We start from the raw sequence: 27,021 nt of genomic DNA, 5'->3' as shown, positions 1-27,021 counted from the left end.
TGGCTGTTGCTGAAAAATGAGGGAGGGATAGAAAGCGAGGGAGGGAGAATGGGTGGGAGGAAAGAAAAAGTGAGGGAGGGGTTGGTATTTAAGTGCTAGAGCAGGACAGCACAGGCATGCTCTGAACTCCCTGAGAGTGAAGGGATGAGAAAGAAGAAAATGTAAAAAAAAAAAAAAAAAATTAAAAACAGAACAGGGCAATTTAACCAGCTATACAAACACTCACCAGCACACATGAATACACATGGTTGACACTGCCAGACTGCTTGACCTCTGGACTGTATCCTTCTTAGAGGACTGAGCATCCCTTTGCATACATCCCTCTCCCTCTCTTTCTTACACGCACTTGTTCTCTCCCTAACTTCTACTAAACAAAGTGGGTATGGGGCAGGCCTCATTCAGAGGTGCCTTGAGCTGTGCCCTGCTAGCCTTTATGTTGGGAGGAAGTGTAGATCTGGGGGCTTTGCCAGTCGGATTTTATCCCCGCTTCACACCTTTTTTCTTCCTGTGCACCCATCGTGGAGAAGTGGAGCAAACCGGGCTAGCTGAGGGTGGGGGAGAGATGCTGCTTACCTTACAGATTTCCAACAACCCAACAGCCTACATCCCGGGACAAGAGTATCAAGGTGAGTGTACACCATTGGCGTGTGTGTGTGTATGTGTTTATGTGTGTATGTGTGTGTTTTGCTTCGAGAACTGCAATGTAAAGGTTAAGACTTTGCACAAAATATATTTAGATATTTAGATGCCGGTATATGTCATCTATGTAAAATTAATGTTCAAATAAATTTGTTACATTTTAAGCAAAATGAATGTTAGAAACATATTAGTAAATGTTTCATATAATTTGGTAACAACAACAGTGTATTTGAGAAAGTAACATTTATTTACTAATAATCAGACAAAATAAATGATAAAGGTTGCAGCCTCTCTTTGAATGTAATTGTAACTGTAATCAATTTATTAATTATTATTCAGTGCTCAGTATATATTAAAGCCACTTCTGTTAACGATTCAGTAAAGATAACTGACAAGTCAAGGTTTGTAATTAAAGGAAACTCACTGACAGGGTCTATAGAAAATAAGGGGTTAAAAAAACATTAATACAGTAAACAACTCTGTCAAAACTCTGTGAGGTTTTTTGCACTATTAATGTATCAGCATGCTGCTACTGTATGTGTGCATTCATATATGTGTAGATCTTGTGTTTTGAAAGTGAAATGTTTTAGTATTTTGTGTTTTATATGTGTGCATTTACGTAACTGTATAAGCACTGGTGCAAAGTGGAACTGGCTGCTTTTAGTTCTTTACTGTGTGATCCCGCTGCTCTATGTGTAGGTGGTTTATCCTGAGGACAAAACCGACAGATGTCTGTTACTCCTTCTTTCTCTCAGATTCACACACACAACACACACACACACACACACACACACACACACACACACACACACAGTACCTGATGTTAGAAAACTGTCTGAACTGCCAGTTGCAGAAAGAAAGAAAGAAAGAAAAAGATAGATAGATAGATAGATAGATAGATAGATAGATAGATAGATAGATAGATAGAGACAGACAGACAGACAGACAGACAGACAGACAGACAGTGGTAAGAAGGCCCACATTATGATGCAGGCTTGTTTCCCACCATAATTGTCAGAAGCTGTGAAGAACCACTTTGAACAACATATTAGAGACACAGTGACATACAGGGCACTCAGAGTATGGATTGAGTGAATGAGTAAGTGAGAGTGAGGGAGTGGGAGGAAGGGAGGGTAAAAGGGAGCAAGATGGACAAACAAAAGCAGAACAGGGACTGAATGGCTGTGAGATTATATTTTATTATACTTTTAGTATACCTATAGAGCTTATTTGGATTACTGGGCTAACTGTAAACAAGTGTTCTTAATGCAATCATGAAAATAACTTAAATAAAGCATATAAGTGATAGATATTGTATACCTTGCATTGTTACTTTTTTTACCTCTTTTTCAGCCTATTCATCACTAATGAAAGGTTTTTTCAGGCCATTACAAACACAAGGCCACATACTCTCAGAAGGTTTAGGGTACTGGCATGGAAAGGCCAGTGTGGTACTGGCCTTCATTATGCATTAGAAAAAAGAGGGCCAGCTGGCCCTGCCTGAGTAGTCATAGCTTAGAGGAGGTGGTCTATCCTCTCCTGCTGTGTTCCCACTCTGTGTTATGCTATGCTATGCTTCTACATCCCTTCAACCTTCTGTTTGATTTTTCTCCAACTGCTGTCTGTTTTTTTTATTATATGCATTTAACATTTAAAGTCAAATTCACCCTTTCACTTGCTATTCTCTTTGCCTGTGTATTTTGCATTTTAAGTATGGTATCAGTGGACTTATTTGGCTCCAGCCACCTAGTTGTGATCCACTATACAACAGAACAAGTGTGAGTGCAATGAATGGATGATATAAAACAAATCTTATATCAAATGTGTAGATATAATTATGAATGTAATTTACTTTGAAATCCCAAAGATGGGGGGTGTTAAGCCAAGCATTATCATCCCCATGTATTTCAACACAGTTAAAAGGCCCCACAAATCCAAAACTAGACATTCTAAACATTTTTATTTAATTTTTCATTATGCCTATTTCTGTGAGGTTATAGAAAAAAGAAAACATATCACCCACAAGATTCATAAAATAGTAGACAATTTTAGACCTACAAACGTGAATCAACTCCCCCTTAACTAGCCACAATCCCCACCCCCACCCAAAACACTCACTCTCCCTCTCGCTCTCTCTCGCGCTCTCTCTCTCTCAAACGCACACACATTACATTCACCACTACAACCCATTGGGCCCTCGTTTTTTAGAGCCTGATATTTATGATTAACACAGAGAAGGCTCAAATATGAAACCCAAGGCCTTGATTTTTTTTTATCAGTTTATTTCTCACTTCTGTTTCTTATAGATACATTAAGTAGATTAAAAAGTTATATTAATTATATCATTACATTTACATTTACGGCATATTGGCAAACACCCTTATTTAGAGGGGCTTACATTTATCTTATTTATACAACTGAGCATTTGAGGGTTAGGGCCTTAGGGGCAACTTGGCTGTGGTGGGATTTAACTCATTACCTTTCATTCAGTTGTCTTACTAATTAATTAAATATTAATAATTATAAACAAATTCTTCTATTAAACATGTTTGATTAAAGCAATGCTTAAATATTTTTTTATTTAAATCATTCTGCATTTTACTCTATCTAAAATTGTAGTTCATGTGTATGGAACAAAACCTAGATAACACAATTAAATAGACATTAGAAAAGGAGAATTTACAGACTTGATCAATTTAGTAATTTATTATAAGGGCATTTTTACCTTGTTAAAACAGATTAAAAACTATCCTGTAAGGGATGCACTTACTTCCAGGGATTTCAGAACAGTGTAACAGATATTGCGTCATCAGGCAGGCATGGCCTATTTGATAATCTATCCCTAACCATAGTTTTTGGTTGTTTATTTGTTTGTGAAAATAGCTTAACTGTAACATAATAAAGCATAATAGATATAAAATATAAAATCTACCTGTATGACTGTTTTGTCCTTCATTAGCCATCGTAGGTATGCTCTTTTTTTTTATGAAAAACATTTTCCAAGACCTCCAGAAACACGCCCACTTTATGTCGTGGTAACGAAACCCCTGGAATTTAGTGAATGCCTATCCTGTAATATACAGTGTATAATTTGACTGTGACAACAATAAGAGAACAAGCATGCCATCTCTTCACGGCCATGCTGAAGAGGACCGTTACAATTGGATGTGTGCAGATTTTAGTGCTACATTTGGGCTGATGGGTCTTTGCCCATTATTATTAATGGTATCCTCTTGACTAGTGGCAACCTTGAAATAACCTGGCAGCTTACTGGCAGTAGGCTAATGTCTATAGCACTCAAAAAGGTACTTTTTACTTTCATCACCTGGAATTATATTTGTAATCCAAATGCCTTGTTTTGTACCAACAGAAATGCAGCTCTGTGTGGTGAGGCTCGTGGTCATGGTATGTGTGTCTACATCAACATGGAATGGTGTGAAATCTCTGTGCTTGTTTCTAGTTACTGCTCATCTTTATTGGAGTTTGTAATTGTTAGATGCAGGCCATTTTATTTACTATGGAAATTCATTACGGTTTTCATTGTAGGAGTGCACATTCCTTCCAGCGCTAATGCTAAGGAGGCACTATGTGAGCTCTATGCGGCAATAAGCGATCTGCAGAATGCTCACCCTGAAGGACTGTTTATTATCGCTGGAGATTTTAATCGTGCACCATGAATTCCATGAGTAGCTGGACTTTGCAACAAGAGGGCCGAACATGCTGGATCCTGTTTACACAAACACCCCTGGTGTGTATCACTACTGTATGGCTACTCAGACCACATCTCTATTAAACGGGGCTGTAGAAGAGCACTGTAGTTGTTCAATAATAAAATTAATCCTCAAAAATACTTGCCTAATAACAACATAGTGTAAAATAATGCACACAGTGTAAAATACTATTACTAAACTAAAAGCACAAAGCTCCTAAGTTCTGCTACCAATTAGTGCCTGGGACTCGACTCAGACACAGGCTCCCAGTGTTCTGAGTTCCAAGTTTAACTGCTTCTTCTTTCTGGACCTGCCTGATCCATCCTGACCTCCTGGAGTCTTGTTGCAATACAATTTAAATACACAAAAAATACACTCAGCAATAAATATAAGTATGAAGACTCTACAATGCATATTGTTCACATGCAACAGGAGGCATTCAAAGTCAGCAGCTGGTAGCGGACTAGTGCAACATGAGCATGTAAACATTTAAACATTTTTGATGTGCCAGTGTGCTAATGCTGACGAGAGTGTGACCTGTGGCAGTCAGGTGGGTCACGTCACAGGAGGCCTGTGAATTTTCAGGGGGTGGCAGAGGAGGTTTGAGTTCAGGGCTATCACAGCTTGGGGGAAGAAACTGTTCTGCAGTCTAACAGAGCGGTCTCTGATGCTCCTGTACCTTCTTCCTGAAGGTAGAAGCTGAAAGGAATTTTGTACTGCCAACCCTCTCAACTGTTGTGTTGTTGATGGTCAGTGGACGGTGCTCAATGGAGTTTCTCCTGAAGTCCATCGCAACCTCCTTTGTCTTTTCAACATTAAGGGACAGGTTATTTATTTCACGCCATTTAGCCAGCTGAGCCACTTCCTCTTTGTAGTGAGTTTCATCGTTGATGCTGATGAGACCGATCACAGTTGTGTCATCAGCAAACTTGACTATGCGATTGGAGCTGAACTTTGCAGTGCAGTCGTGTGTCAGCAGCGTGAAGAGCAGTGAGCTGAGCACACAGCCTTGTGGTGCGCCTGTGCTCAGTGTTGTAGTGATCGATGTTTTTTGGCCGATATGCACTCACTGTGGTCTTCCAGTTAGAAAGTCCAGGATCCAATTACAGAGGTAGTTGTTAAGGCACAGAAGTTGCAGTTTTTGAATGAGCTGTTGTGGGATGATTGTGTTGAATGCTGAGCTGAAGTCTATGAACAGCATTCTGACATGGGAATTTTTATTTTCAAGGTGTGTGAGGGCTGGGTGGAGGCACAGTACCCATTCTTTTCTCAGGAAATGCATGAACAATCAATCAACATTTTTACAACTTTGGAAAAATAGCATTTTACATGAATTGTCTTTAATATATCATACTCTCCTCTATGTCTCGACATCCAACAATGTCTCTATAAACTTCTCATGTTTTCCTTTAAGAAACCCTTTTTGCACATTTGCATATTCAGTCACACACTCTATAACATTAGTTTAATTTTTTTTTACACAGTCCCGGTCAAATTGGTAACAGTCTTTCCTGACCCAAATGCACTAGATTATTCATTCATTCATTCATTCATTTTCTACCGCTTATCCGAACTCATATCTCGGGTCACGGGGAGCCATCTCATGCGTCATTGGTCATCAAGGCAGGATACACCCTGGACGGAGTGCCAGCCTACCATGCATGTCTTTGGACTGGGGGAGGAAACCGGAGTACCTGGAGGAAACCCCCGAGGCACGGGGAGAACATGCAAACTCCACACACACAAGGCGGAGGCGGGAATCTAACCCCCAACCCTGGAGGTGTGAGGTGAACGTGCAAACCACTAAGCCACCATGCCCCTGCACTAGATTATGCCCATCTTAAAAAAAAAGAATTTAAATCCAGAGTCCATATTCTTTGCCCCAAACAACAGAAACTATGAAAACAGTCACTTTCAGTGTACAAAACACTTTTAAGTCTCAGGCCACTGCCATGTAGAAAAGCATAAATCACAGTCTCTGCAAAAATGTCAAACTTTTCCAACATGTTCATTAAATGTTTTCATAGGCCTTGCAAATCAGTCCATGATACTTTGGCCAAGAAATGGTGCTATACATGTGGAATGTAAAAAGTTCACTGTTGTACAACGGGTTCTTTTACAGTCTTTAGAAATAATGTGTCCATATGTTATTGCATTTTAGTTCCTGTTCATTGTTTCATAACAAACAGAGTGTGGTCTCAGGTATGTGAAATCCGTTGGCACCCGAGTTGTTACAGCAGGTCTCCACATATTAAGAAAGGAAGGATTATATTCCAGACCTGTTGCTTGCATTTTATATCAGGTAGGTGTGCCTAGACCATCATATGTGAATTTTCTTGGTGGTCGTCATTGCCTCACTGAATAATTAATAATGTATCTCCCCAGGCCAGTCACGTGACATCACCATTTTGACTGGTTCCTCAGCAGGTACATTGGTAGGTATTGGAAGATCTTGTTCTGCCTCTGCTGAAGGTAACTGTTCTGGTTCAAGCTCTAGTGATGTAGAATCATCTAATGCATTTTAATGAACAATCAACTCAGGGGGGATATGTTGTATCTGTACTTCCTCTTGTCTTTGACCACAACTATTTGGCTGTTTTCTCAACTGGCCTGGCTGAACTGGTACATAACACTCAGAGCCTCTTTCCAACTCACCCATGCCATTTACAGGTATGCTTAATTTCTCCTGTGTCCTTTCGTTTTTGGACTTTGGTTTAGATTGACTTCAAAAGGCAAGTGATCCCATGGCATCAGAAGATTTTGGTGTACTAATCACAACCTCACTCTCCCTTGTTCAGACTTGATCGGTGCATACTCTGCAACTTTACGTAATACAACATGGATTTGCTCTTCCCAATACTTTCAAAGTTTACCTGGAATCTGATCCCAAGAGGAGGACCAGATTCCTCACAAGGACTTGCCTGCCATAGTCAAGATTAGTGTATTCAACTTTCTGGTCATAATTTTTTTTCTTTCGTTCACTTTCTTTTTTTCCATGCTTTTCCCTGTTTCCATGCTTCTAGGTACTCACTTTGGCTCATAATTGGGCTGCCTTTGTTAAGCCCGAAGAGTACAATGGGAAGTCTCCGAGAGCGACCAAATAAGAGCTGAAACGGAGAGAAGGGAGTCGCTTCCCTTTTTGTACAGTTGTAAGCATAGATCAGTTTGTTCAATGAGGTTTTCCAATTTGAATTCTGATTTTCAGTGAGAGTTTTCAACATTTACAACAGTGTTCGATTGAACCTCTCCACTTGTCCATTTCAAGCGATTCCACTGTACTTCTGCAGTTGCGCAAACAGCTAGTTTTCAAACTCTCCCCCCTGATCATGGTATATTCTCAGTGGAAATCCAAACTTGAAGGCAAAGTCATGAAAGATTTTGTCTACCACAGTCTTGCAGGACTTTGATGTTGTTGCATATGCCTGTGCAAATCTCATAAAGTGGTCAACTATGATAAGGATATACTCATATCCTCCTCTAATTCTTTCCAAGTGCAGGAAGTCCACTGAGACAAGCTCAAATGGGCAAGTCGTTGCAATCGAATTGAGGGGTGCTCTTGTCTCTCTGCACTGTTTCTTCTGTTTAATGCATGAGCAGGATCTTAACACAATGTTCTATATCTTGTTGCATGTGGGGCCAAAAGAAGTGGTCTCATCAAATTTTTGGTTTGATTGACACCCTGGTGTCGCATTTTATCATGCAATTCTTCGATTGCCATTTTTCTGGCAATACCAGCTGAGTTCTCTGTGCAGTCTTTCTTCGCAGGATACCCTTCTCATCCAACATTAACTTGTTCCAGCCCCTGACCAGTCCTTTGAGGGTGGGGCCTGCTGAACTCCATTGATTTGCAGGAGGTTTTATCCCAGATTGGGACTTAACGGTTTCTACCGAGACCGATGTCAATCTGGACAAGGCATTAGCATCAATGTTTTTCTTTCCTGGGCGATAGCAAATGGTGAAATGGAAATTTGCGAGCTCTGCTACCTTTCTGCATCCTGTTGCGTTCAATTTGGCAGAGGTCAGAACATAAGTGAGGGGATTGTTGTCGCTGTATACAGTAAAATTCGGGGCATAGTAATGGTAGTCCCTGAATTATTCGGTGATAGCCCATTTGAGAGCTAGGGATTCAAATTTTCTGTTGTGCAAATGATAATTTTGCTCTGCTGCTGTCAATGTCCTCAACCCATATGCAATCACTCTGTTTTCCATCATGGTGCTGATATAGGACAGCACCCAGTGTTGCATGAATGCTTTGGTAAAGTCCAGGAACCCCAGGACAGGTGGCTTGACTAAACAGTTAACCATTTCTCAATTGTTTTTTGGTGTTGCTCTGCCCACTCTATCAACTGACTTGATGGAACCACGTGACTCTTGAGGTAAGTTCCTCTTTTTCCTCTAGCTTTTGTTTGAACTTTGTAATTGTTGTGTTTCAATAGGTCATATAAGGGGCAAGCAATCCTCTAGAAGTCCTTGATGTAAGAGCAGTAGTAGCTCAACAAACCTAATACATTCCTTAACTCTCCCATTGTGGTCGGTCTCTTGTCTTTCAGTGCTGTCATGGCTATGGTGTCTGCAGGGTCAATTTGGCCTTCTTTAGAAACTATCCTGCCCAAATAGAGAACCTACTCTTTGAACAACTCACATTTCTTGGGCTTCAATTTCGCTCCATAGGACTGCAGCTGCTGCAAGATTTTCCTCAACATCATCAAAGGATTTTGTGAACACCAAGATATCGTCCAGGTAAGCTGCACAAATGTTGTCTCGCAGTCCTTCCAAGCATCCTTCCATAAATCGCTGAAATGCAGCAGGTGCATTCATGAGCCCAAAAGGGATACAGACTCATATAATATTCATATAACCCCTACGGTGTGTTAAAGGCTGTCCATGGTCTGCTTTCTGGTGCCATAAACCCTTGATGGTATGCCTTCCCTTGGTCTTGCAAAGAAAGCCATCTATTTCTTCCCAAGCAATCCAATATGTCCTGTATTCTTGGAATCGGTTGGTGGTCTGGCACAGTCTTCTGATTGAGGTCCCTGTAATCAATACACAACCCCAGGCTGCTGTCTTTTTTCCTGACGCACACAATTTGGGATGCATAAGGTGAAAGAGATTTTTCAACCCACCCCTGGGCAAACAAATTTTGAAGGTAGTCTTTCACAGTGGTTTTGGAATAGATGTACATTCGCACAACAGGTGTCTGGTCTGTAAAATTGATGTTTAACTGTATTTTTCCAAATACTTCCTTGTTGGTTTTGCACTTTTATTAACTCAGGTTGTTACTACACAAGATAATGCTGTTGCTGGTAACACTGATTTTATAGTGCCCAGCTCAGTCTTTCCCACCAGGAGGATGTCTGGTCAGTTACATTCTGGACACTAATTTAAATCACAGGTCGGCCCGCTTTTTTTAAAATCAAGATTGTTTCCAGTCCATCAAGAAACTGTGGATTGACAGATGGTTCAAACAACACAGTGTTATCCTGTTTCATATGTGGTGCTTTTACCTGACACTTGACCTGCACAATGGTGTGTTTCAGCACATTTTGCCATCTTAACTAAATACTCATGTGAACTCATCACCAGGTTAATGAATTTTTGGACTTTACTTCTCCTCAGACTTGGAAAGGCATATCTAACAGTCTTGTTCAAGAGCCCTTTGCTTTCATCACCTCGCCCACTCGCTTCACTTTGTTTCATCACCTGCTCAATCACATTGTAACCAATGGTTGGTTTGGACAATTGCTGACCTTTTTGAATGAGCACAGGAATGACTATTTCTTTTATTTCATGTGCAGGATGAGCCAAACTGATTGTGATTTCTACCCACCCTTCATAGGGCATGCTGGAACCGCTGGCTGCGACAAGATTCAAGTTATCTGAGGTTTCTGTTGCCTTTGAAACCTCCCTTATCTTTACTCTAGGTATGTACTGATCCTTCAACTGTTGGTATACAATGCACACTTGGATCCTGTGTTCCACAATGACTCTGTTCTTTGTCTGTTCAAGTAACAAGTCACTAAACATTGTTTACTGACCAGGGCAGTCACAGGCAAATGGTTGTTGACTTGACACTTTATATTGCACTCAAAGGGAATGATTTCTAGTACAGCAAATTCACCATGCTGATTTGGATGTAGAAGGGAAAAATTCACTTGCTGGGTCACTCCCTGTCCCATGGTAGCAACCCTCCTCTGTATAACTGAACCCTAATCTGCGATCGGGCTCCTCTCTTTTTACAACCCACTAGGAAGTGTTCGTTGCACAGTTCCATCATTCCCACTTGCTGACAAGGAAAGCACAGTCTTGCCCTTGAGGGACGCAGTTTTCGGTGTGGCTTAAAATGTGGTGACTGTGGCGTTGTGGCATAGAACTGTGGCTTTGTGTGAAACTGTTGTGGATTGAGGCCCTACACTGCACACTGAGTTGGCTGAAAATACTGTGATGACATTGGATTCATTCGCTGTTGCTATGGCTGTGGTGTAAAATGAGAGACTTGGAATTAATTCTGTTGTTGTTGTTTACTTCCCTTTTGACTTGACATCAAGGCCTGGTATGGTGGCACCTGATTATCTGGTCTGCTGGGCTGTTCTTAAAGACATAACTGAACACTGTTGACAGCACAGCACTGTTGTGATGAAACTAAGCCTTGCTACATTGATTCTTTGATCTACATAACTTCTTCACTGATACTTTTTAACTGTGACATCAAATTAATGTTTGGCTGTTTTTGCCTCATTTTTTGTTGAGGTGGTTCATTTAACTGAGTAACGTTCACAGCAGCATTCCTATCACTCTTCCATTTACTCTGTCTATCAGCCTCGTGGGAGCAAGCTACATTCAACTTTTCCAACAGTGTATCATTCATGACTGCAGTGTCTGTCAGGTAAGGTTGGAGAGCATTCTGGATATGTTCAATCTGTAACCCTGTTAACACAGTGTGCAGGAACATGTTCTTCACAAGAGGTGAATCATATTTCAAACCTGACTCATCTTCTTGTGGTACAAAGTGAATTTTCTGCCTCAAGTCAAGCACGCATATGAGAAAACTTTGAGGTGCTTCTTTGCACATTGTGATTCTGCATTTAGGCTGCTTGTACAACTCAGTTGCATTCTTTTCTTAATAGTGGGAATGGAGTATTCGTCTCAACCTTGGTAGTGTCAAATCTGCTTTTCCTTCCAAGTAGCTACGTAATTGGAGACCTGGCGTAATGGCCTGAATCACTGAGTCCATTATCTCTTGCTCTTGGTAACCCTTTTTAGGTCTGCTTTCTATTTGACATGCAAGACTGGAGAAAGTTAATCTGTCTTTTTGACCAGGTTCTGCAAATAAAACCTGAAATTTTAAACTCCTGGTGCTATATGGTTGACATAATTTGTCTCTGTGATGGAAGCAATGAGTTAACCCCTTCACCCTTCTTAGTTGTGTGTTTTGTAAAACAGTCGAATTGGTTTGTACTGCAGTGGTCAGTTCAGTTGTATCCTTGATTCCACTTATCTGCTTTTGTACTAGATCTTCCCCTGTAGGAGTTGGGCTTGTTTTGCTCTCATTGATATCAGTCAGCATCATTTCACTCAATTTCTCATTATGTTGTCTTTGTAGAAGCCAACATTCTGTTTTCCTATTTAAGCTTATTATTAATGGTGCTTGCAAAGCACATTCTTATTATTGTGCATACTTATTAATGGTGCTTGCAAAGCAACATTATTACTATTGTGCCGGACAAAACTTCGGCGCGTAACTTGTCCTGCAGCTTTTGTCCTAGACCAATGAATGACGTGTCAAATCGACTGGCTCATTGAGGAGAGGTGTACTGGGTCTCAAAATGGCCTTTTTTCCCATAGACTCCCATTATAAATTTTGTAGGTTTATAACTGGGCAAGCTTTCGAACTATCTACACCAAACTCGGCCAGCTCCTTTAGGGTGATACTTTGAACAAACTTTTAAACCGACTGGCCTTCCGGTTGTGCCGCAGCCGCACCCCAAAATATGCAAAATCAAAAAACTTTTTACAACATGGACATGTGACATATCAAAACACTCAGCATGATGAGGGGAACTTGCCACATGCAAGCACCATTCACATTTTCTTCAGGAAATGTATGTTCTAGTTAATGTGCTTGCTAAAGCACATTCTTGTTCTCTTGCATACTTATTAATGGTGCTTGCTAAAGCAACATTCTTGTTCTCTTGCATACTTCTTCTTCATCTTCTTCTTCGTCTTCCGGACACTTTTTCGGCGCGTAACTTGTCAAATCGTGTGTCAAATCGACCGGCTTATTGAGGACAGGTGTGCTATGACTTTTATAAGCGATCGGAATTCCGGAATTCCCGCTACGGAAGCTCAAAGGGGTTTTTTTCCCATAGACTTGAATGGGGAATTCTTAAAATTCTTTTGTTTTCTCTGTAGATGTAAAGCACACTCTCAATACATGTAACTATCAACTCCACACTATCAATCCAATGATTCCACAAGTATTGGCCCCCAGTCAATACACTTTTGTCCAAAAGTATTGGCACCCCACCGGGTATTCACGTGATGTCATGTGTAGCCCCGCCCCCAAAATACTGTTATATGCAGTATAATAAGTAGAATTCCATAATTGATATGAAATGTCAAAACACTTAGTAGTCACTTTTGTCCAAAAGTATTGCCACCCTACCGGGTATTCACGTGACGTCACGTGTAGCCCCGCCCCCAAACTAAGCGAAATCATAAATTTTGCACGACATGGACGTGTCATATATCAAAACACTCAGCCCAATAAGGGGAAGTACCTCACGCGTGTTTTGGTCAAGTCATGTGATGTCACGTGTAGCCCCGCCCCCAAAATAAGCGAAATCAAAAATTAGCACAACATGGACATGTCATATATCAAAACACTCAGCCCAATGAGGGGAAGTGCCTCACGTGTGTTATGGTCACGTCACGTCACGTGTCGTCATGTGTCGTCACGTGAAAATAAAAAATTAGCACAACATGGACATGTGACATATCAAAACACTCAGCACAATGAGGGGAACTGCCCCACATGTATTTTGGTCACGTCACATGACGTCACGTGATGTCACGTGAAAATCCAAAATTTGCACAATATGGACATGTGACATATCAAAACACTGCCTCACGTGTATTTTGGTCACGTCATGTGACGTCACATGTAGCCCCGCCCCCAAAATAAGCAAAATAAAAAATTTGCACAACATGGACATGTGACATATCAAAACACTCAGCACAATGAGGGGAACTGCCTCATGGGTATTCGGATCAAGTCACATGCTCATGTTCGCTCGCCTCCAAAAGTATTGGCACCCTAGCGGTCCAGTAGCTTTCACAATCTTTCTGTCCGCTTGCCTCCAAAAGTAACACTGACCCTTATGTCCACTCACCTCCAAAAAGCACCGGCCTTTGCGAATACTTGCACCGTCAAAGCCAACATCAAAGTTTGTCGCGACAAACTTTATAAATCTAGTTATTCTTCTTCTTCTCCCGGACACTTTTTCAGCGCGTAACTTCTCCCGCAGCTTTTGTCCTAGACCCATGAATGAGGTGTCAAATCGACCGGCTCGTTGAGGAGAGGTGTGTTATGACTTTTATAAGCGATCGGAATTTGCACAACATGGACGTGCCATATATCAAAACACTAAGCCCAATGAGGGGAAGTGGCTCACGTGTGGTTTGGTGACACCATGTGACGTCACGTGTAGCCCCAACCACAAAGTAAGCGAAATCAAAAGGTTAGCACAACATAGACATGTCATATATCAAAACACTCAGCCCGATGAGGGGAACTGCCTCACGCGTGTTTTTGTTCTCGTCACGTGACGTCACGTGTAGCCCCAACCCCAAAGTAAGCAAAATCACAACATAGACATGTCAAATATCAAAACACTCAGGCCGATGAGGGGAACTGACTCATGCGGGTTTTGGTCACGTCACATCTGGGCCAGCTGTGCAACTGCATTTTGTATCATTTTCAGAGGACGGATTGCGTTCATAGGTAGACCTGCCAGCAGTGCATTGCAGTAATCCAGTCTAGAAATGACAAGAGACTGAACAAGTAGTCTGAGCAGTCTGTGTGGACAAAAATGGCCGAGTCCTTCTAATGTTGTAAAGAAGAAACCGACATGGTTACCCCAAGGTTGCGAGCTGTGGCTGAAGGGGAGATCAGATTGTTGTGCAATGATATAGCAAGATCATGACCTGGGGATGAATCACCTGGGATGAACAGCCGTTCAGTTTTGCTAAGATTGAGCTTTAACTGATGAGCAGTCATCCATGATGAAATTTCTGCCAGACATTCTGAGATCCGATCAGAAGCTGTGGTATCTGAGGGTGGGAAAGAGAAGATAAGCTGTGTATCATCAGCATAGCAGTGGTAAGAGAACCCATGTGAGGAAATAACTTCACCAAGAGAGTGAGTATACAGGGAGAAAAGAAGAGGACCAGGTACTGAGCCCTGTGGGACACCAGTGGAGAGTCTGCATGGAGCAGATGTCACTCCCCTCCATGTTACCTGTTATGAGCGTCCTTCCAGGTAGGAAGCGAACCATTCCCAAGCTGATCCGCAAAACCCAAGAGTCCTGAGGGTGGACAAGAGAGCCTTGTGGTTGACCATATCAAACGCTGATGAAAGGTCAAGGAGGATAAGGACGGATGACCATTTGGCTGATCTAGCAGCATGTAGTTTCTCAGAGACATCCAAAAGGGCTGTCTCTGTGGAATGATCTGCTTTACAGCCAGACTGGTTGGGATCTTGGAGGTTGTTCTGTGAGAGATAGAGAGACAGTTGATTAGAGACAATGCGTTCAAGAATTTTCCAGATCCAGAGCAGGTTTCTTTAGGATGGGAATAACCCTTGCTCTCTTGAAAGTAGTTGGTACCTGACCAGATGATATGGTTCTATTGATGATAGTGGTAATGAAGGTCAGAAGGTCTTGTGAGATGGTCTGGAGCATAGTGGAAGGGAGTGGATCCAATGGGCAGGTGGTAGGATTGCAAGACTGGATGAGTTGTAAAAATTTTTCTGCTGCTACAGTTGAGAAATGTGACAACAAAGGTGTAGGGGAATCAATACTCTGAGATGTAAGTGCAGTTGGGGCTGAAGTGAAGGTCCGGCAGATTTCCTCAATCTTCTCCTGGTAGAAAGAAGCAAAGTGTTCTGCAGTCAGAGAGGATGAAGAAGGTGGAACTGGGCGGTTGAGAAGAGAAGAGATGATGTTGTGGAATTTCCGAGGGTCATGTGTCATTAGCTCTCTTTGATTGATGCGCAGCACATCTGAAAGCCAAGGAGCAGAACAAGAAGTTTTCTTTTGTTCAGTGGACATAGGGCAGAGGAAGTCCATAGTTGAGGAAAGAGATGAGAGGAAAGTATCTGTGGCCTAGTCCAAGGGTAGTGAGGAAAAAGACTCAGAATCAGGAAGAGAAGAAAGAGTGTCAGAAGCTACAGAAGAAGGGGAGACAGAGTGAAGGTTGTGGCGGGTAAGAGCAAGGGGGTGAGAGGTAGTTTTAGGTAGGATAGGTAGAGTGATGGTGAAGGATACCAGATAATGATCGGAGACACGTAGTGGGGTAGCAGTCACATCTGTAGCTGGAAAAGGACGGGTGAAAACCAGGTCCAGGACATTGCCTCCTTTGTGTGTGGGGATGTAGCTGTCGAATGTCAGGGTGAATGAGTCGAGAAGAGTCAGGAGGGAAGAAGATTGAAGCTTGTCAGAGGGGAGCTATCGGAAGGAAAAGCACTAAGCAGTGTGTCCATTTCTCCCAGGAAGTCTCCTAGGGGACCAGGAGGGCAGTAAAACAGCAATGATAACAAGGTTGATTGGAGAGGTAACTGAAATGACATGGAATTCAAAAAAGGAGATGGATAAATGAGACAAGAGTAGAGGTGTAAAGCACAATTTCTTTAACAACAATAAACCTGTACCACCAGCCCTTCCTGTTTCTTGTGGTGATTGAGAGAAAGCATAGGCAGAGGATAAAGCAGCTGGTGTAGCAGTGTTCTGTGGGGATATCCAGGTTTCTCTTAGCACAATAAAATCACAGGAGTAATGGGAAGTTAAAGCAGAGATAAAATCAGCTTTCTTTACAGCAGACTGGCAATTCCAGAGCCCACCTACCACCACTGTTTGAGACTTACAAAACAGAGGAGGGTAGATGAGGTTACTGGGATTGTGGCCTGAGAATTAAGGTATGGTAGAATATATCAAAACAGTACTAGACACTTATGTTACAATGCGAGATGGAGAGATACTTACAAACTGCTACAGACGCTAACGTCTGAAATGGAGAACCTAATATTTAAATATTTTTCTAACTTTGCTTGGTGTTTCACTATGGGAATCACTTTGGGCGTGACCAACTGTGGAACCTCTTATGACACCACGTCTTTCTTTGACAGACAGGTCGACCTGCAACCAGGCTCCGCCCTGTCTACATCAGCCAGATTGACCCCTGTCTATGTCATTCGTGCTTTCTTCCTGTGGGAGACTGCAGGAAGCTCTCTCAGTACATCCCGACTCGCTGATTTCGCTTATCTGTTCAACAAGCGGGTCGTCGTTGGATTCCGTCGCAGAACGCGACATCAGTAGAGGGATTGTGGTGAGTGACAACCCTAAATTTGGAATAGCGTCTGCGTCGTGGCGAGGTATTCCGAACTCCTGTCGGGTATTTAGTTACAGTGGTAGGAGACATCTAGTTTACTTCGGTTTACGCATCAAGGCGGACCTACCAAGGGTTTAATTAAAAGTCTAACGGACTAACGTGTTGTGACGAGTCTTTAGACTGTGCTATGTTGACGGCGATTAACCCCGCCAAAGGGCATGAGTCAAAGACTAAGGAGGCTGTATCCCGCCCTTGTCCATCATCATGTGGAGCTACCATCTCGGGCAGGGACCCTCATCCTATGTCCATAGTATGGGCCCGAAGCATGCCCAGATGTCGCTAGCGGACTCGCAGACATGCGTTCACTGTGCGTCAATGCCAGTGAAAATCTTGGAAAGGAAGCTGAAAGTGTCGGTAGCTAACCAGCAGGACCCTTGCCTGTCTGAAGCTGCCTCGACAGCAACGGCCCATCTGCCGCAAGCTAGTAAGAGCTAGGTGGACATGATGTAAGCCAAATCCCCAGACATGCCTCCGTGGTTCGATGGCCTGTTCATGCAGGTGGATGATGAACTGGGGACGAGGATGCAGATGGCGATGCTAACTCTGACCTCCTCGATCTGGGCATGAACGACGAAGAGCAGGAAGACAATTCCCCCTTCCCAGTCCAACAGTCCAGACCACATAGCATGACCGATTCGGCCCCACCTGCTGACAGCAGCCTGCACGAGGTGTGCAAACGGGCCGCAGCGAAGCTGGGCCTAGCCCTGGCCAGCCGCCAAAGCTGCCAAAGGAGCCGAAAGAGACCCTTATGATGGGAAAAGGCTGCCGCCGGCCCACTCGGCAGCGAGACAGCTCCTGCCTGCCATGCCTGCGTGCATGAAGGAGATGACTTGATATTGGTCTAGCCTCTTTAAGAGCAAGCTGCCCCAGCAGTGGAGCCTTCAGTGGCTTATCACCTCCATCCAAATCGACAATCTGTTTCCGCCTCATCACAGTTTTCACTGCAGAGTAAGACGGACCAACTGACCACCTGACCAACTGATGCCCAGAAAGCGGAGGTGATGGATGCCCCTTACAACCCGACTAAGGGTTTATTCGGGCCTGCTCTCGAGAAAATGAGAGAAACCAGCACCCTCAGGAAACAGGAGGATGAAGCTTTTCAGCTGACGCGGCAGGGCTTCGCAGCAGCCGCAGCATCGAGAGGGAGGCAGATGACCGCGAGAGCTGTAAGTCCTGCTCATAGCGGACAAGTCGGTCAGTGCCCACGTCCGGATGGCTCGGACCTTGGGAAAAGCATTCATTTGCGGCCATGACGGCTAGGAACCGTCCGCCCCACCCTGAGGAAAGGAAGAAAAAGCGTGCGAACTGACACACGGGTATTCCCCTGTCTTTCTCTCTCCGCCGGCGAAGAGAAGAAGGCGGGAATAAAGCCCTTCTGTTCTAAGTTTGGTAAGGGCTCATTATGATCACTCTTCTCTAGTTCAGAGAAAAGAGGGAGGTCAGAGCCATGTGCAGTGTCACGAAGTACTCATACATACAGGGAATTGATGATAAAACATGCATTGTCGCAGCCAGGCAAACAGCCGAGAGCGATATGTTTAAAAAACCTCGAAAAGTGCAAAGACACGAAATGCGCTCCCCCAGTCCCACCACTGGGTGCAGTGTTCGCTTCTCCGTCAGTGGGAGGCCGCACGGCGCACGTGATGACGTCATCACTGCGTGACAATGGCGGGGCGGAAGTGTACGGGAGACTTCTCTCTGCCCGCATAGCCAGCTGGCGTGCATGCGCGGTTGTTCCGTGGGTTCTAGCAACAGTTTCACTGGAATACAGACTCCAAGGCTGTGCCGCCTCATTTCAACGGGCTGATCATGTCAGTGGCTCGAGGTAGAATCGGCTCATGTTTTGACGGCCGAAATCGAAACCCTCCTAAACAAACAGGCAATCAGAGTGGTGCACAGGGAGGAAAGCCATCAGGGCTTCTATTGCCGTTATTTCGTTATTTCGGCGGCACAGCCCTCTGTCCTATTTTGAATCTGCATGTATTAAACGATCACCTAAGGAAGTATTCATTCAAAATGCTGACACACAAGGTGCTTTGTCGATCAATTCGCCCGAACTATTGGTTTGTGACAACAGATCTGGCAGACGCATACTTCCACATAGACATTTATCCCTCTCACAGGAAATTCCTCAGGTTTGCATACCGGGGCACAGCATATGAATTTGAAACTATACCGTTCGGGCTGTCATTAGCTCCGAGGGTTTTTACCAAATGTGTGGAGGCAGCCCTGTTCCCGTTGAGGGGCAAGGGCATAAGGATATTGTCTTACATAGACGATTATCGGATATGCTCGTCATCAAGAGAGCAAGCCATAAAAAACGAGGAGATTGTCCTGAATCACCTCAGAGACTAGGGTTTCAGGATAAACATGATAAAACGCCCTCTCAACAAACGGAATATTTAGGGCTCAACTTGGACTCCCTTTCATATCAAGTCAGATTGATGGAAGAGAGGATAGATTCACACAATGTCTCACTCGTTTTCAGAGGGGACAAGTGGTCCCATGAAAACAGACAACACCATAGTGGTTTCTTACATCAACCGTCAGGGGCACACGCTCCCTTCAGCTGCATCGGTTGGCAAAGAAGCTGATTGTGTGGAGCGATACACGGCTTCTGTCTCTCAGGGCAACTCACGTTCCAGGGGTTTTGAACAGGGCATCAGATTTACTGTCCAGGGGAAACCCCCTTTACGGGGAGTGGAAACTACATCCTCAGGTGGTGAGCAGAGGTATGGTCAGGCTGCCATAGATCTCTTCGCGTTGCAAGAAAACGCTCAATGCCCTCTGTATTTCTCTCTGGTGGATACAAATGCACCGTTGGGTGTGGATGCGTTAGCCCATCAATGGCCAGACATGCTTCTGTATGCAATACCCCCTCTGAGCTTAATCTCCCCAACTCTGGCCAGAGTGAGGGAGCAGTGCCTTTCATTAATTCTGATAGCCCCGTGTCCATCCCGACATTGTGTGGCAGAGATCAACTATTGTCTGGTCAGGGACTGCCTGTCTCAGGTGGGGGGTGGGGGGAGGGATTACCATCCTCATCCAGAAAATGTTAGTTCTCTTGGCTTGGTGGCTGGCTTGCCCGCGTCAGTTATACATACTATACAGAGTGCAAGAGCCTCCTTGACCCGCACTCTTTATAACAATAAAAGGCGTGTTTTTGAAGAATGGTGTGAGCAGAGAGTGATTATCCCTTTTCAGTGTTCTGTTAGGGATATATTATGCTTTCTTCAAGATCTGCTAGATAAAGGGAAAGCTTTCTCCACCATTAAGGTATACCTGGCAGCTATTTCAGCTTGCCATGTAGGTTTTGGTGAAAAATCAGCATGCCAGCACCCTCGTTTTATGAAGGGGGCACGCCGCTTATGGTCGGTGTCTAAGCAGATGGTTCCATTATGGGATCTACCCATCGTCTTAGAAGCCTTGTCTCAACATCCTGTTGAGCTGATAGAAGCAGTGGGCCTTAACCCTCTGGAGTCGATGAATGCGTATACGTGTTTTGTGGCATAATCTCCTGTTAAGGCCAAAAAGAACTTAAATTACACTTTCAGTTTCGATCGTACAGAAAAGAGCAATACATCAATCGAATCTGTAAAGGGTCTACCTTTATTTGTATACACACATAATAACAACAAAACACTGTGCTTTTGTAGAATAAAGAAAATAAACAGAGTGCGTTCTCTGCCATCTCGGTCTCGGTCACCACTCTTCACAGACACATAAATAAAACAACCTGAATCTCAGCAATACTTGCCTCAAATACAAGATAAATATATGCATAGAAAACTTGAAATGTCTACTTTTAAATAAACAAATGCAAGTCAAAAACATAATATATTTTTATGTAATCCATAAGAAAGTAAGGAGTGGTCCGGTTTCTCCTGTTTCGCCTAATTATAGCTAATGTGTTCCCGCCTCCGTCTGAGCACGCTGTTCATATGCAAATGAACGGAGGTGATTCAGGTGATCACGTACACGCCCCCGAGACACAGGAATGACTCAGTACATGAAATACGGACCTGTGTACTTTGCAAAGCAAATCATGGTAAGAGGCAGGACACTACTTGGAAATGCCAGGCATGTGATGTTCACTTGTGTGTTCAGCTGGAAAGGAGCTGTTTCCTAGAGTGGCACAAAGATGTATAACTGTTCAATTCTGGGTACTATGTGACAGAGTAGGTTAGTGGGGTTCTACAAACCTTACACCCTTTTTTATCTTGCACTCTTCCTGTTGACACTTTTTTTGTTGCACAGTTTTGCCCTGATTGTGTCTTCTGTGTTATTACTAACTTCTAAAGTGATTCTGTGAGATAGTTAAATATTCTAAATAAACTACAAACAAAAAATATACACATTTATTTTGTCCTCACATTCTTTCAAATAACTCCTCTCTCAGTCACATACCAGCCTGAAAGGCTCATTATGCAGCTCATTATGCGGGCCTATGACTTCTCAGGTGTGAATGACATTAATATTCATGATAGTTGACGCCTACTCGCATATGCCCTTTAAAAAAAAAAAGTGTCTTAGAAAATTTAAATCAATATATTGTTTTCTGTGAGCGAGTAAACAAGATGATTTTCACATAATTTTGAAAGAAAAACTCTAGGCTACAAGATCCAGTTCTCAAAAGTCTTGTGAACCGATATTCTGTATGTGTTTTATGGCCTTATTCAAGTGATTTAAAATATTTCATTTTTCACTAACCACGCATAAATATTGTTTTCTCAAAAACACAATCATGTACATACATGCTGCTCACATATTATTGTAGTCCAGTTTGTGCTGATTACAGTGATATTAGACTTTAGCCATTTATGTTTTTATAAGCAACTGAAAAAAGCACAAATGTCATGGTATGACAGAACTTCTCCAGGCCCTAAAAATGCCCTCAGACTTCAGAGGGTTAAGTATCTCTCTCTTAAGATGGCACTGCTCCTGGCTTTGGTGACAGCCAAGTGTGTAAGTGATTTACATGCTTTGTCGGTCAGCCTGTTTTGTTTACAATTCACTCCGGGGCTCACTCAAGTTTCTTTTAGTTCTAACCCTGCTTTCGTGCCTAAGGTTATGGAATCGGCATATAGGTGCCCGTCTACTGAACTGGCGGCTTTTCATCCTCCTCTGTTTTCTTCCCCGGAGTAGCGGAAACTTAATACATTGTGCCTGGTGTGGGCTCTTCAGGCGTATGTGGAGAGAACAGCAGGTTTCAGAACTGGTGACCAGCTGTTTGTGTCTTGGGCTACTCCTCACACAGGGAAGCCGTTATCTCGGCAGTGGCTATATCTGTAGCTTATGGTTGCAGGGGTCTTCAACCCCCTAAGGATTTGAGAGCCCACTCGACTAGGGGTATGTCCACATCATGGGCTTTACTCAAGGGGGTTTCTGTTCTGGACATTTACTTGGCGGCGAGTTGGGCAACACCACATACGTTTGTGTGATTCTATAGACTAGACATTTCGGAGCCATCCTTAGCACATGCAGTGCTGGGAGCCGGTACTACTATACCCATTTTAAAACAGTAATATCTATGCAATCCAGGAGCAGTCTATATCTCCCATAGTGAAACAGCGAGCGAAGTTAGAAAAAAAACTTACTTAACGTAATCCCCGGTTCTTTGATAACAGAGTGATGTGTTTCACCAGCACTTCCCTCCTTGCACTTGGACGGGAAGAAATCTCGTTAATGACGTAGACAGGGGTCGACCTGGCTGATGTAGACAGGGCGGAGCCTGGTCGCAGGTTGACCTGTCTGTCAAAGATAGATGTGGTGTCATAAGAGTTTCCGCAGTTCATCACACCCAAAGCGATTCCCATAGTGAAACACCTCACTCTGTTATCAAAAAACCGGGGAATACGTTAAGTAACCCAAAGTTAAGCAGATAGTATACAAATATCAGGAACCTACTTTACCAGAAGAAAATATATTCATTTAAGTATAAATGTAGAGAGTTAAAGCACACTGAAGAGTAGGCTGGTTCACCTTCAATTTAAATGGGGAAGCCCTGCCCACAATTCACACCTTAAGGGAGACTGAAACTGCTCCTGATTAATCAACTGAGAGAACAACAAAGACCAACACTATAAAATCAACAATGATATAGAATATAACAAAATTCAAATCACACTACTCTAGAACAAAGTGAGTTAAGCAGATAGTATACAAAAGTCAGGAACCTACTTTACCAGAACACAATATATTCAAATGTAGAGAGTTAAAGCACACTGGCTTTCAAACATTGGCTTTCAAACACTGGAAACCCTAACTTTAATTTACTTAAAAATGTCTATATCCAATGTATAAAATTAGATTAGAAATTAGATTACAAATATCTAATCCAAAAATGTCTCTATCCAATTTCTTCTAAACCAGGATGTGGGGGCTTTCTCAAGAAACCAAATTTTGGGTTGTGTTGCAGTACTCTAACAATTTGAATTGATTTGATAAGTTAAATGTTGATTTGTTTGTTGCTTACCTTTTCTGCCTTATGCTATTTTGTTGACTGATACCTTGTTCCTTTCTTTGGCATGGTACAATGTAAAAATGTTCATGATGAATGATAACACACATAACCTCTGCGCTGATCACTTACGACAAAGGAACTCTTTTGGACATTGGACATCGCTTCACTAATCTGTTTCAGGACACTTTATCCCTCAACCCATCGTGGCCCTCTGAGATTCTCCGGAATGCCGAGATGAACAATGGCCACCTGAATAACCACCCGAGGTGACGGATCAAGAAACACAGCGGGAAACGCGCCGGAATCCGCAACAGACTGAGAAAAACAGCTCACAGTCCTCCTCTGCCAAGCATTCTGCTCGCCAATGTCCAGTCTCTGGAGAATAAGATGGATGATCTTAGAGCCAGGATAAGCTTCCAATGGGACATAAGAGACTGTAACATCCTTTGTTTGTCTGAAACAAGGCTCATGCCCTCAGACCCAGACGCTGCTGTAACGTCATCTGAAAACTTCTCTGTTTTGCGGATGGACAGGACAGCTGAGGCCGGTAAATCCAAAGGTGGTGGAGTGTGTTTCATGATTAACAAGAAATGGTGTGACCCCAGGAATATCGCTACTCTGTCGCGATCCTGCTCGCCTCATCTGGAACATTTATCCATTATTTGCCGCCCATTCTATCTCCCCCAGGAGTTTTCATTGATCATTGTTACTGCTGTTTACATCCCACCACAAGTTGACAACAGTTAGCTTTGTCAGAGCTTCACGATGCGCTCAGTGGCAACATCAACAAACATCCTGATGCTGCTATTATCATCGCTGGGGACTTTAACAAAGCCAACCTCAGGCAAGTTATGCCTAATTTGTATCAACATGTATCCTGCCCAACCAGAGGACCGAATACATTGGATCATTGCTATACTCAGTTTAAGCATGCCTACAAAGCTTGCTCACTACCGGCCTTCGGCAAATTGGACCATCAGCATTTTCCTCACACCGGAATATAGACAAAGGCTCATTCAAGATCCCCCAGAGGGTGGTGATGCGCTGGTCCGACCACTCAGAAGCCATGCTACAGGCGGCTCTTGATGACGTAGACTGGGACATGTTTCGGGCAAGTTCATCTGACGTCAGCGAGTTCACGGATGTAGCATTAAGATTTGTAAACACGCTAGCCAAACAAGCTACGGATACAATAACTATAAGGACTTTCTAAAATCAGAAACCTTGGGTGGACAGAACAATCCGTGCAGCAGTAAACAAATGCACTGCTGCTTACAACGCCGGTCTTTTGTCGGGAAACATGAGCGAGAACAAAGCATCATGCTATGCTTTCTGACGCGCAGTAAGACCCAACAAACACAGATACAGGGAATGTGTACAGTCACATTTCCAGCTAAATGACTCCCGACGCATGTGGCAAGGACTAAGGACCATCTGTGCCTTTGGAAATAAATCCTCTGCAGAGGTGAGAGCAGATCCGTCGCCGGCTGACAAGCTAAATACTTTCTACGGCCACTTTGAAAACAATCTAAGCAGCGCGAGTCTGCCAATCAGTGCGTCAGGAAGCAGCAGTCAGATCAGCGATAATCATGTGATCGCCGTGTCGGAGGAGGAGGTTCGGAGGGCTCTAAAGCGAGTGAACGTCAGGAAAGCAGCCGGACCTGATGGGATTTATGGCCATATTCTGCGGTCCTGCACTAATCAGCTAGCTACTTTGTTTACATCCATTTTTAATGAGTCTCTTGCTACATCAGTGGTTCCCACCTCCTTCAAAAAATCTGTCATCATCCCTGTGCCTAAGAACAATCTTATCTGTCATCATCCCTGTGCCTAAGACCCTCTTGTCTGAATGACTATCATCCATTTGCCCTCACATCAATAGTCATGAAGGTCTTCGAGGGACTGGTTAAAAACCTCATCTGCTCCTCCATCCTGGATACTTTGGACACTCTTCAGTTTGCTTACTGCCCCAACAGATCCACTGATGATGCCATCTCTCACATCCTGCACTCTTCTCTCACACATATTGACAGCAATAATAGGAACTATGTAAGGCTGCTATTTATCGACTATAGCTCAGCTTTCAATACTATAGTCCCCATCAAGCTGGCTTCTAAGCTCATAGACCTCGGCCTGAATTCTTCACTCTGCAGCTGGATTCTTGATTTCCTCACCGGCAGACCTCAAGTGGTGAAAGTAGGCCAGTACACCTCCATATCCATCACCCTGAGCGTAGGAGCCCCACAAGGCTGTGTCCTGAGTCCCCTGCTCTACTCTCTCTACACACATGACTGCGTATCTTCCCACAGCTCCACATCTATTATCAAATTTGCTGATGATACTGTGGTTCTGGGCCTCATTCACAACAATAATGAGATCGCATACTTGGATGAGGTAGAGAAATTAACATCATGGTGCCAGGACAATTGTCTCTCTCTGAATGTGAGCAAAACTAAAGAGCTGATTGTTGACTTCAGGAAGAGACAGCAGCAGCCCTATACTCCTCTTATGATCAGCGGGACCCCTGTGGAGAGGGTGAGCAGCTTCAAGTACCTCGGTGTAAACATCTCCGAGGACCTGACTTTGACTACCAACATTCAAACACAGGTTAATACAACCAGGCAAAGACTGTACCATCTGCTGCAGCTGAGAAAATTCAGGGTCTCACCTGCAATCCTGAAAACTTTCTATTCAGGGGCCATAGAAAGTGTATTGTCTCAGTGTATCTCAGTGTGGTATGGGAACAGCTCCAGTCTAGACTGCAAAGCTCTGCAGAGAGTTGTGCGCTTAGCTGAGTGCATCACAGGGTCTGCTCTCCCCTCTCTGCAGGACATCTACCTCAAATGCTGAAAAAACAGAGCTGTTAAAATCATCAGGGACTCAATCCACCTCAGTAACCATCTTTTCACTTTGCTGCCATCAAGTAAGCACTTCCGTAGCCTGATGGCAAAAACCGAGAGACTTAGGAGGAGTTTCTTCCCCCAGGCCATCAGGCTCCTAAGCTCAAAACTAGCCTCATAACATCTTCATGTCTCCACTTAATATTCACTTTATCAGTAAGATATCTGTCATTCTACCTCACATTGACATACTGTAGGTGTCAACCTGTTTGCACATTAAGATACATCCTGTGTATCTTAATATTTAAGACTACAGTATAATGCAAATATGCACATTGCCTTTTGTACATCCCTGTGTATCTCAATATTTAAGACTACAGTTTACTTTCATGCACACTATTTTTCATTCTATATTTAATTCTACAGTATACATCTTCTTTTATAAGAATAAAATATAAAAGAAGATGTATACTGTGGAATTAAATATACTCGCTCCGTTTAGATGTAATTAATTAACTAATTCATCTTCTACCGCTTATCCGAACTACCTCGGGTGACGGGGAGCCTGTGCCTATCTCAGGCGTCATCGGGCATCAGGATACACCCTGGACGGAGTGCCAACCCATCGCAGGGCACACACGCACACTCATTCACTCACGCAATCACACACTACGGACAATTTTCCAGAGATGCCAATCAACCTACC

At 43.3% G+C, this 27,021-nt stretch overlaps 1 protein-coding gene across 1 annotated transcript in view; it reads left to right on the top strand.

The window, feature by feature from the left end:
• Window positions 1-206: 206 nt before the first annotated feature.
• The window catches only part of reln (reelin), a 395,099-nt gene continuing 368,284 nt past the window's right edge, over window positions 207-27,021 (top strand). Inside the window, exon 1 of the mRNA XM_060877712.1 lies at window positions 207-626. Within this exon, the coding sequence (XP_060733695.1) occupies window positions 383-626 (244 nt within the window). The 5' untranslated portion in view covers window positions 207-382. The remainder of the gene's footprint in view (window positions 627-27,021) is intronic.

The sequence above is a fragment of the Tachysurus vachellii genome, chromosome 9, assembly GCF_030014155.1.
Source record: "Tachysurus vachellii isolate PV-2020 chromosome 9, HZAU_Pvac_v1, whole genome shotgun sequence".
NCBI classification, from domain to species: Eukaryota; Metazoa; Chordata; class Actinopteri; order Siluriformes; family Bagridae; genus Tachysurus; species Tachysurus vachellii.
The sequence above is the reverse complement of the archived record's forward strand: the minus strand, read 5'-3'. Positions and strand labels throughout refer to the sequence as shown.